Source organism: Chiloscyllium punctatum, chromosome 9 (assembly GCF_047496795.1).
Source record: "Chiloscyllium punctatum isolate Juve2018m chromosome 9, sChiPun1.3, whole genome shotgun sequence".
NCBI lineage: Eukaryota > Metazoa > Chordata > Chondrichthyes > Orectolobiformes > Hemiscylliidae > Chiloscyllium > Chiloscyllium punctatum.
The window spans coordinates 121096881-121109121 of NC_092747.1; the positions used below are offsets into that span (position 1 = coordinate 121096881).

The 12241-nt window shown below is 38.7% G+C and overlaps 1 protein-coding gene across 2 annotated transcripts in view; it reads left to right on the top strand.

The window, feature by feature from the left end:
* LOC140481646 (NALCN channel auxiliary factor 1-like) overlaps positions 1 to 12241 on the top strand; it is a 533617-nt gene that overhangs the window by 398576 nt on the left and 122800 nt on the right. For both annotated transcript variants that reach the window (XM_072578163.1, XM_072578164.1), the window contains exon 2: positions 1697 to 1806. In XM_072578163.1, coding sequence (XP_072434264.1) covers positions 1697 to 1806 — 110 coding nt within the window. The remainder of the gene's footprint in view (positions 1 to 1696; positions 1807 to 12241) is intronic.

Consider the following 12241-nt stretch of genomic DNA (forward strand, 5'->3'; position numbering starts at 1 on the left):
ATGAGCATCATTTGACACTCATTCCTGGTCTGCTTGGTGAATATGTTCTGCTATTGTGCTTTTAATGTTACTGTGTATAGGTCAAAGTTAAAAATCAGACAGCACCAGGTTATAATCCAACAAGCTTAATTAGATGCACTAGCTTTTGGAGCGCTGCTCCTTCATTAGGTGGTTGTGGAGTATGTTCAGTGGCTTTACAGTGAATGATACTATTTTGGAATTGGCACTGATTACTCTTAAAGGTGTGTAAGTTTCAATTTAGAGTCAGTTTTATTCAATGTGTGTGATGTTTAGAGTCAGTGTTAGTGAGTAATGGTATTTTTGAGTCAACATTAACTCTAGCTTAGCACATAAGTTTCTTTCTAGTCAGTATTGCTCAGTTTACATTTATAAGTTCTACTTTCAGTTTCTGTTGCACTATTTAGGTTTTCTAATCATTTTAGAATTGTTTGGGTGTAGGAGTTCTGTTATTCCAGTGTTACTGTTAGGTACACAAGGATTGATGGGTGAAAGAAAGACCACCAAACATCTAGCTCATCTTCCAGCACCCTGGTAGTTGCATGATACAATGATAATGGGCTTGTTGATGATTTCTAACAATCCATCCCCTCATTAATACACAGCAGAGCCAAACAGGAGTTCAGGACAATCCAAGCAGACAAAGACAGCAGAAACTATGTCTATTTGTTCTTCCTCACCATTTGTTGAGGCTCAACTTGCTCATACACTGTACCACAGAATTGTTTTTGAAAGAAGTCTATTTAATTTCACTTTGAATTAATTACTACCAACTGCCCCCACCATCCCTCTACAGGTTTCTCCAGGTTTTCATTCTCCAGGTTTTCACAGATAACTTTGAACAACTTCAAGTGCCATTTTCTCAATTTTGTTTTCTGTTTTGGACTATCGCAATGATGTACCTTATCTAGACCATTCAGAATTATTTTTAAAAACCAGCAAGCATGTCACCTATCATAATCCTCCTTATCTATCAGAAAACATTCAGTTTATATGAGCACACTTTGTTTCCTCTGAATCAGCATTTTGGTTGTGTCCTTTTCAATTGCTATAGTATGGATTTTTTTTTCAACTATGATCAACTGTGCACGGTAACCTAAGCACAGTCACATCAATGATTTATAAAGGGGCAGAATTATGACACTTCTTTGGCTCCATATTTAAATTTTTAATATTTTCATCATCTATTTTATACATTATCTCAGAGCATTGTTGTGATCCCTTGACTTTGTTCTGAATCAGTAATTTCCAGACGTTTTCTTTTTCTCATTTTCCATCCCGAATTTTTATTCCCATTTAAGTAATGCAGCTACGTATTTTACCCCCACATGAAACAATTTGCATCTCTCATCGTTCAATTCCATCTGACATTTTCTGCCCAATTTCAAACTATATTTCATCCACCTGTAGTTTATCCTGTTTAGTTTTTGAGTCTACCACCTCCATTAGATTTGTATCATTTGCAAATTTAACCAGTGTGCTTGAGGCTCCTAGCTCCAGATTTTAATGAAGATATTTTAAAAAGAGTTTCCAAAACAGACCATTGTGGGAACGCACTGATATAATTCTCCTAAACTGCTTATAATCCATGTACCAGTTCATTCTGGGTTCTATCGGTCAACCAATTACGTATCCATTGTAAAATATTTCCACTGATACCCGCTTTCTTTATTTTCAGTACCAGCCTGGCCAGAAGACCAGTATCCAAGGCCTTACTGAATTCCAAGTATACTTCAACCACAGTCTTACCCCGATCAAGCTCTTTTGTCACATCCTCAAAGAAAACCAGTAAGTTAGATTGCAAAGACTTTCCCTTCATGAATCCATTTTTGACTATCTTTTTTATGATTTTATTTCCATTTTGTTGTGCTTGGGTGTGTGAGTGACATGATTTTGGGTTGGTGTTGCTGTATTAAAGTCTGAGTGTCAATATTTAGATTCTGTTTCGCTCCACTTTGGTGTGAGTGATGTGAATTTGGAACAAGTGTACATCTGAGTATATGACTTGGCCTTTTGATTGTTCTGTTCGTGTGTGTGTGTGTCTGTGTGTGTGTGTGTGTGTGTGCTGTCATATTAGAGTGTGCTTTGCTCCATTTGATTGTATGAATGCTGATATTGTGAAGTCTATATTACTCTTCATGGTGTGAATGCTGTTATTTGAGAGAATGTTTTGACGTTTTACAGCTGTATTAAAGTCATTTATATCACAGGCAGTTTGACACTATTTACAGCATAACTCCTGCTATCTTATAGTTAGTTTTGGTCAATTTAGTTGTGCAGAGATTACTGTTTTGATGGTAATTTTATTGTTTGGTTGAGAGTGCTGTAAATCTGGAGTTCAGATGTTGAATACAGGTTTTTGGATAGGTGTGCTCTAGCAAATTGGTTTTGCCTCATTGGGTGTGAATGCTGTTTTTCTGGAGTTGATTTTACTTCCCTGGTGTGAATCTAGAGTCATTCTATACCCTCATCCTGATGTTATTGTCACTCTCGGTTTGTGTATGGCATCAATTTGGAGTGCATGTTCATTTGTTTGGTGTGAGTACAGTTGGTCCAGTGGGTGTGTTGCTCTGTTTGGGTGCAGGAATTGTTACTTTGAAGCTGTTATCATTCAGTTCATGTTAATGCTGTTATTGTGATGTTATTGTCTGATTGATGATGCATGAATGTTGTTATTTGGGGGTTGTAGTCTTGTTCAGATGTGAACAATGTTACTTTGGAGTAGCTTTGCCATGTTGGTACATGTTTATTATCTGCCATTGGTATGGGTCTGTTCAAGATTAGGATGTTACTCTGAAGGTGTTGTTCATGTTCAGTCAAAATTTGTTGAAGTTGGACCGAATGCTGCTTTTGTTGAGTTTTTGCTTAGTATATGTAAAAGCTGTTACTTTGGAGTTTCTTCCTTTCATCTGGGGTGTGAATGTTGCTAATCTGAATTCTCTCTAGCTCTGATCAATTGTGAATGATTTATTCTCATGAACTTCATAAGCATATGTGTTGACTAACATGAAGTCTGTGTTGTTTCATTTGACCATGTGTTTTTGAGTAACATAGTGGTGCTGCACTGCTCTATGTAAGAGTTATTATGGAGTTGGAAATTTGTGTGTGTGTTGTCCAGTTCTGTCCTGTGTGACTGTGTTACACAACATTATGGGTTGCTTTCTCTGTTCTTTGGGAGTGTGTGTAGCCTTGAATTTGTCTTTCTGTTTTTTATTAATGAGTGTTGTTATTCTGAAGGTGGTGTTGCTCTGTTCCATTTTTGTGGGAGTCCCTGTGTATGTTAGTCTGGAGTTGGCATTGTTCATTGGATGTGTGTTGCTGTCATTTTAGATTTGGCACTGCTCTGCTTTGGTGTGTGAACGCTCTTTCTGGAATCCATGACTGTTATTTTTGGTATGTATGCAGTTGTTTCGAAGTTGGGGGATGAATGTTCTGGAATTAATGTTATTTTGTGTCCAACATGCATGCTGTTACTCTGGAGATAGCATCATTTTCTGGATAGGTACTGCTCTGTTCAATAGTGTGTGTGTTTTAGTGTATATGTGACTCTTTCTAAGTTATCTGTTCATGTAACTATTGCTCTATTCAGGTCGGAATGCTGTTATTCTGAGGTTGGTGTCGTTGCACGTGAAATTTAATATTTCAACGTTAGCCTTGTTAGTAGTTTGTCTCACTCTACTTTTTTGTATGTAGACGCTATTGAACAATAATTGATGTTGTTCTGTTTGGTGCTCTGTGCTTTTTTTTCCTAAAGCTTATTTTTCAGGTGGACCTTTTGTTGGGAATGATATTTGTCTGAATGTGGTCTTGATCCAATGGGTTTGTTTGTTCTTAGTCTGAACTTTCGGATTGATTCAAAGCAACTTGAACGTGGCTACCATAGCAGTGATCTACTATGATGCTCCTCAGCAACTTTGCATTAAAATTGTATCCTGGGTACTGGGTTAAAGAGAGACCAGGAATCTCACATCTCACACCATTGTGGAGGTGGTGCTGTCCAGGGTAATGATCATGGCCAGCAAAAACGTTTTAGACCAGATCTACCCTTTAGATGTAACACAGTCATAATTTAATCACTTCAACCAGAACAGTAACTGAACTTAAAAATAATGATATTGAAAAAGATATCTTGGAGCTTCGGTCAATTTCAAAGAATTTGCCATCGTTCATCTTTGGAAAAAAGAACACTGATATGGACCATTTTATAAATGGTGAGAAAATTCATGAAGCCAAAGTACAAAGGGATCTGGGCATGCTAGTACAGGATTGTGTAAAGGTTAACTTGCAGTTTGAGTCTGTGGTTAAGGAAGCAAATGTAATGTTGTCATTATTCTCAAGAGGGTTGGAATATAAAAGCAGTGATATGCTACTGAGACTTTATAAAGTTCTGATTAGGCCCCATTTAGAATACTGTGTCCAGTTTTGGGCTCCACACCTCAGGAAGGACGTATTGGCACTGGAGTGTGTCCAGCAGCGATTCACATGGATGATCCCTGGAATGGTAGGCCTAACACGATGAATGGCTGAGATTGTATTCATTAGAGTTTAGAAGGTTGAGAGGAGATGTAATAGAAACTTCCAAGATAATGCATAGCTTAGAAAGGGTGGACATTGGGAACTGTTTCCAACAGGCAGGGATACTCGGACTCGTGGGCACTGCCTCAGAATTAGAGGGGGTCAATTTAGAATGGAAATGAGGAGACATTTCTTTAGCCAGAGAGTGGTGGGCCTGTGGAATTCATTGCCACGGGGCGCAGTGGAGGCCGGGACATTAAATGTCTTCAAGGCAGAGATTGATAAATTCTTAACCTCGCAAAGAATTAAGGAATATAGGGAGAGGGCGGGTAAGTGGAGTTGAAATGCCCATCAGCCATGATTGAATGGTGGAGTGGACTCGATGGGCTGAATAGCCTTACTTCCTTTTTCTTATGGTCTTATGGTCTTGTGTTGGTTAAGCAGAAGAAATTAACTTTGAAAAAATTGCTCAAATCTCAAGGAGATACATTTTCACAATTCAACCTGTGATTTGAACAAAATTTTAATCTTCTGATTGAACAGTTGCAGAAGTAGCAGACTGTTATTTCAGCTGTTAGACCTAACCGCCCTGATCCCTGAGGAATTCGTTTGTGCATATCAGTGGAATTTTTGGCTTCAACAACAGCCATCTTTAATGCAGAAAGTATTTATTTTATTTTGGAAATGTTTTCTGAAAACTTCTGATTTTAACTCTTGTTTTAATTCATGTGTTTTCACCTCGCTTTGGAAACATATTTCAAATGTCATGTTATCTTGATCTAGCATATATCCTGGCTTCAAATGATTTAATTTATGTGTGCATTTTGGAACTGATCCAAACCTGACCCTACAACATCTGCCCATTTTGATTCCCTGCTCCATCATTACAATTCCCTTCTTTTCACTCTCCTTGGGTAGCCTACCATCATAAAGTTCTTCCACAGTTATCGCCTCCTCTATTCTCATATGATTGACACAAGATTAATTCAAACTTTAATAATCCTGCAACTTCCATCTATGCACCTCTGGACATCCTCTGAAAGGATCACCAAGAGAACCAGCCCAATTGCCCGATCTTTTTTATGCCATTCTCTCCTGTTGTGAGCAAATCTTGGCAACCTCCTTCATAATCCTCTCACTACTGTCAGTTCTGATCCTGTGAACCCTGCCAGTAGATTGGCTACACTGGTCCTTTCTTCTCCCTGAACTATGTACATTTACTAATGGATAAAACTCACATAATGCAGGAATTCAGTAGAAATGATTATATTGCTATTCCAATCATAACAATATGGCTAAGGGGCGAGGGGCACATCTCTTTCAATGAAGTCTCATTGCCAGTACCTTCTACAACTTCCCCTCCTCAAAGTGGTCATCGTGTCATCTTGCTCTCTTATCTAAACCACAACATCATCTATTTCCCAACCCCTCCAGTAACATTTCCTTCCTTGAGTTTATTGCCTTGAAATACTAGTCATGCTTCTTATTTAATGTCTTTGCACTGAACTGTTCATTTAAATGTAACATGAGGTTTTCACTGAAGTAAAAGTAAATTCACCACAGTCTGACCAGACCATAAGGCTGCTCTCTCATGAGAGGCAGGGATAACAGGAAGTAGTTTAACCCTGAGGGTCACCACACCTCAGGCGAGAAGAGAGGTTAAGAAGAACAATCCGAATTGCTAACCTCAGCTGGTACAAGAGTAGAACCAATGCTGTTGGTGTCAGTCTGCATCACAAACCAGCCATCCAACCAAATGATCTACCCAGTCCCCTTGTTTTCACTGAAATATATTTTCATTAGCTGACAATCCCTGATCATTTTCTTTCACTGCACTCCTCCTCTTGTCCTTATTTCTTAGCATCCCATGAAAACCTCTTCCTCAAGTCACTCTACATTGCATTTTCAAATTTCCAAATATTCAATATTTGGACTGCAATCCAACATGATAATTTTACAGCTACTAATTTTTTTTCAAATCACACTGTTTGAATAAGCTAGACTCCATTGGAACTATTCCTCTCTCGCCTCCCAATTAACCTGTGATGTATCCCCAGTTCTGCTCTCTTAAGTCCAATGGAAATAGGTTCGCACATCTTTGGTGAACATCTGATTTAATGATCCATTTCCAGATCTGCTTAAACTAATTAAAGCATTATCAGAATTTACTCTTCATCACGAAAATTGCCCTCTATTCAAAGTTTATCAAGAATGCAAAGATAACCCTTACCTCCTTATTTCCACCACAAACCATCTTCTTGGATCACTCTCCCCTGCTTCTATCACCCTCAACTCAAATTATAAACGTTAGGAGCTCATGAACTTTTTTGTCACAAGGATAAATTCATCTATTTCATTGGTTACGTCTGCTTTCTCCCTTTCCTTAGTCCACCAGAATAAATATCTCAAAGATGTTCCCACTGCAACTGTTCTGATCTTGCATTTTCCTCTAAATGTTATCCCATCTTCTGTAATGCTCTCTCCAACTTTAACTTGTCCATTATGTTCACCTCTTGCTCCCTCAACCATATTCCAAGCAAAACAGTTGACTGCATGGGTTCCATGTCAGCTCACTCTTGTTGACTGGTTCCTGCTCTACAGGTGCACATTCTTTTCCTATCATCATAGTGCCTGATCAGAAAATCTGATTTTGACCTCTCTGCATCTGTGAAATACTACCACATTTTCAACTTTCATTTCTTGTCCATTCCATTTCTTGAACATGCTATTTGTTTGATGTCCACACTCATGTTTTTGACAATTCTATGCTTAGATCTTTCCAATCTGATTTCCAGCCCAACCAAACATACAAAGGCAGTTAGGTGGAGCTGTGTTCGTGTATATGAATCTTTTTCTTTAGTCATAGTTTGGGAATCAGCTGCAATGACTTCTCTTTTTCTGTATAAATGGAATATCCCAGTGATCTATCTTTGCTTTCTCTCAACCAACCATTTCCTATCCCCACATTGTCTCTCAATGACATAATCCATAACTACAACCTGAGGTTCCACATATAGGCCAATGACACTCGGTATTTCACCACCAGTTTTTGGTTCACTCCATGGCCTCTGATTTCCAACACTTCTTGTTTAACATTCAGTAGTTGATGAACTGAAGTATCTTACAGCAAAATATTTGGAAGACTGCAGCCCATGTCTTTGATTTCCACCAAAATCTCTAATTGTTTGATGTCTTTTTCAATCTTTGTCATAATATGAGCAAAACATTTCCCAAACGTTTGTGTGGTGTTGACCATAAACTAAATTTCCAACCACATACCTGAACTGTCAAGATTGCCTACTTTACCAACATAATACCATTCAGCTTTCACTCTATCCCAATTTACCTGTCACTGAAAGACCCATCCATGCCTTTGTCAGCTCAAGGCTTGATTATTCCAGTGCTTTCCCAGCTGGAATCCCATCTTCCACTGTTTGTACAAAATACTGTGCTGCCACTATCTTGACTTATTCCAAATTTTCATTTTTGTGCTTCTGTTGTGTAACCAGAGCATCTCTTTCCATTGTCTGCATAAACAGATTCTGAATTATAATCTATTAATTTGGGGATAACTCATCAACATACCATCCTAGTCAGATCTTTTCACATCTGTTTTGAAGATTTCAATTTTGCTGTTAGTAAAGGTCTGTAAATAGCATCCTGAAATCAGTCTTTTAGTCAGTTGGCAAAGTGCAGCCATTAACCACAGAAAGTGTCATGTGCATTTGATAACTTGCCAATAAACATCCAGAAAGTTGGTTTGCATTTTTAATGACTTTGTCAAGACTTTTCCAGTTGTAGAAATGATTCAGTGTCCATTGGCAGGAAAGATAAACCTCCAAACAACATCATAATTTACAGAAATGTGTTCATTTCTAGTTTATATTTATATTAATATATCGATTACTGTTAATAATGTATTTATATAGTTCCCATTTAGCAACATATTCGTAAAACATGAGCATGTCAAAACTTCTAAGTTTTTTTGCTCCTGTTTATATCTGCAACCTCTTTCAGCCACATAAGCCTTCAATGTGTATTCCCTCTCCCAACTCTAACGTTTGGTACATTCTTGATTTTAGTCACTTCATTACTGACAGGCATGCTTTCAGCTGCCTTTGCCTGGATTCTGCAATTCCTTCACTAAACCTTTCTACCTTGATCTCCTCTTTTAAGGTGTACCTTAAAACCTGACTCTTTGTTCAGATTATTTAACTTTTGTCCTAATTTCTACTTCTATTGCAAAAATATCAAATGTTTGTATTTATTTCACTCTTATTACTCCACTCCTGGAGCATATTCCTCCTTTAAATGTATGAGACAAAAGACAGTTCTCATTATTATTACCTGGGTATGGGTGTTGTTTTGTCTGAATGGGCATGGTGTAATTCTGAAGTCTTTGCTCCATTTAGATGTATTGTTACCCTGGAATTTGTTGAGCTTTTGATGTGCAGGCTATTTTCCTAGAGTTGGTGTTTTTCATTTAGTTTGTATGAAATCTGTAATTGGGAAGTTAGTGCTGTTATGTTTGATGCACGGTGTTATTTCTGAATTCCTCTCAGTATTATCAGTTGATTGAGTGAATTAATACTGCTCTCTGCGGGGTGCACATGCTATCATTCCTGCCTGCATGTGTGTGCTATTCTCAAGTCTTTTTATTCTATTTGCCTTGTCAATGTGTGTTCTTTTTTTGTGGAGTTTCTGTGTTCAAACATGAATGATACTGATCTGGAATAGATGTTGCTGTGTTTGGCTGTGAGCTAATCTGTAATTTCATTGCCTTGTTATGTGCATGAAGTAAGTTTTTTTTATCTTCCTGTGGGATGTGGGCATTGCTGACTGGGCCAGCATGTATTACCTTTTCCTGGTTACCCTTGAGAAGGTGGCAGTGAGCTGCCTTCTTGAAACATGATAGACTCACAATGTCCTTTGGGAATTCCAGGATTTAAACCCAGTGACAGTGAAGGAACAGTGATATATTTACAATTCAGGAAGGTGAGTGGCTTGGAGGAGAATTTGCAGGGGTTGGGTGTCCTCTTTATCCTTCTAAGTGAAAGGGATTGAAGGCTTGGAAGGTGATGTCTAATGATCTTTGGTCAGTTTCTGTGCATGTTAAAGGTGATGCACTCTGCTGCTACTGTGCATCAGTGGTAAAGGGAGTGGATGTTCCTGGATGTGGTGCCAATAAAGTAAGCTGCTTTGTCCTGGATGTGTCGAGCTTCTTCAAAGTTGTTGGGACTGCACTGATCCAGGCAACTGGGGAGTGTTCCATCACAATCCTCACTTGTGCCTTGTAGATGGTGGACAGGCTTTGGGAAATCAGAAGGTAGAATATTCACGCAATATTGCTCAACCCTGTTGCAGTCATTGTGTTTACTCAGTGGGTCCAGTTGGGGTTTTGGTCAATGGCAACCCCTGGAATGCTAATAGTGGAGAATTCAGTGATGGTAACACCATTGAGTGTCCAGGGAATGATTAATCCTTATTAGAGATTGTCATTACCTGGGATTCACATGGTGTGAATGTTCCTTGTCTCTTTTCTGCCCAAGTCTGAATATTGTCTTGCTGTATTTGAACATGGATTGCTTCAGCATCTGAGGAGTCACAAACAGTGCTGAAGATTGTGCCAGTCTTCAGCGAACATTCCTGAATCTCACCTTATGAAAGAGGGGAGGTCATTGATGAATCAGCTCTTGGATATATAGGGGCACTTAATCTGGAGGAGACATTGCTGATTTATTTGAATGTGAGCATTATTCTGGAGTTGTTGATTCACTGTTCCAGCTCTGAATGCTTTTATTCTGGAGCGAGTGTTACTCTGTATTCTTGTACATCCTGCTACTCTGGTTGCATGTCTGTCCTTTCATTCTGAGATGTTTTGTTCCTCAGAGTGTGAGCATTTTTTGTGGGGTTGCTGTTGGACCTAATTCTGTTCTTCTTCAGAAAACTTTCCTGGGCTTGGCTGTATGTGCTGTCAGTGTGGCTCTAATATTTTGAAACCATTGTTGTGCAGTGTGTAAGAGAGAAAGAGAGTTTTATTCCAAAGTTGCACTTGTTCTCTTTAGATTGGGATTGCTGTTATCGTAAAGGTGGTGATGTTCTCTTTGGTGTTATTTATTATTCTACACTAAAAATGCTTTGTTCACTTATCTGTATTATTTAAAAACACTGTTCTGTTTGGTACTATTTTGATGTGCATTTTACAACATTGAATTCCATGTTGTTGTGGACTTAGTGCTGTTCCATTTCCAACATTCACAATTCTTTAGGTTTTTATTTTGGCAGTTATGATTGATCTGGTAGAATCATCCTATGTTTAGTGGTCAGTGTACCTCTGCTTCAGTGACTGGCGTTATGTTGAGTAGAAATTGCTCTGCCAGGGTGGCAACACAATTAGTCTGAAGTGTTGCTCCCTGTGATTATGTTGATTATACTGCAATAGACAGGTGTAGGTTTGTTTGACTGTGTGAATTATTCTGAAGTATGTGTTCTGTTTGAGAATGTTAATTATTCCAGGAGAGGTGTGCCCCAGTTTGATTGTCTGCATTATTTCATTGTTGATATTTTTTGTTCTGGAGTTTATGCTGTGTTAATAGGTGTGAATGAGCATTTCTGGAGGTTGCTGGCTCTCCACTCAGGTTCACGTGGTCTTTTCCTGGATTTTATATGAACTATGATTGTTTTTGATTTGGAGTTCAAATTAAGTTTGATATTATTATTCTGGAGTCACGATCAGCCTTTTCTTGCAAAGTGCTTTTGTTCTGGAGTGTATTGTGGGTGTGTTTTTTCAGGGATGTGTGTGCACATTGTACAATTGAATGTGCAGCAAAGTGGCTCAGTGGTTAGCACTGCTGCCTTACAGTGCAAGGGAGCCGTGTTCAATTCCAGCCAAGGCACTGGCCTGCGTGGATTTTGTACATTCTCCTCTGGTCCGCATGGGTTCCTTTCTAGTGCTGTGGCCTCCTCCCACAGTCCAAATGTGTGTAGGTTAGGTAAATTGGCCATGGTAAATTGCCCCATAGAGTCGAGTGATATGCAGACTAGGTGGATTAGTCTGGGATATGGTAGGCGATGTGGGTCTGCGTAGGATGCTGTTAGGAGGGTCAGTGTGGTCTTGATGGGCTGAGTGGCCTGCTTCCACACTGAAAGGATTCTATATTTTTTGTTTAGTTGCTTTTGTGATGTTCAGAATTCTGAAGTTGGTTTGGTTTCATCAGAGTGTTATGCTGGAGTTCATTGTGCATTCTTTGGTTATGTAGATTACACCAAAGTAGATGTTGCTTTGTTTCTGAGTGATATTATGTTGACTTTTGCTTTACACCTTTTAACTGAACACTTCCATTTTGAATGTGATGTTGTGATAGTCAGGTGTCCTGTTATTTTGGAGTTGCTGGTCTGTTTGGGGGTGTATGTGTGATTCAACACTAGATTAAGCTCTGTCTAAGTGTGAATCTTCATGTTCTGGAGTAGGTGATTCTATGTTCAGTTGTGTATGTTATTATGGAATTGATACTGCTATTTCAACATGAATATTATTTTGCAGCAGGACCTATTACTCTGTTGAACCATTTGTGTTATTCTGGAGTTTTTCTGGGGTGGAGTTTTTCTGGGGTTGTATTTGATTGCATAAAATAAACAGAGCAGAATCGGACTGCAGCAGAACATTCTGGAATTTATGTTCTGCTCAAGTATCCTCATCTTTCCTTAC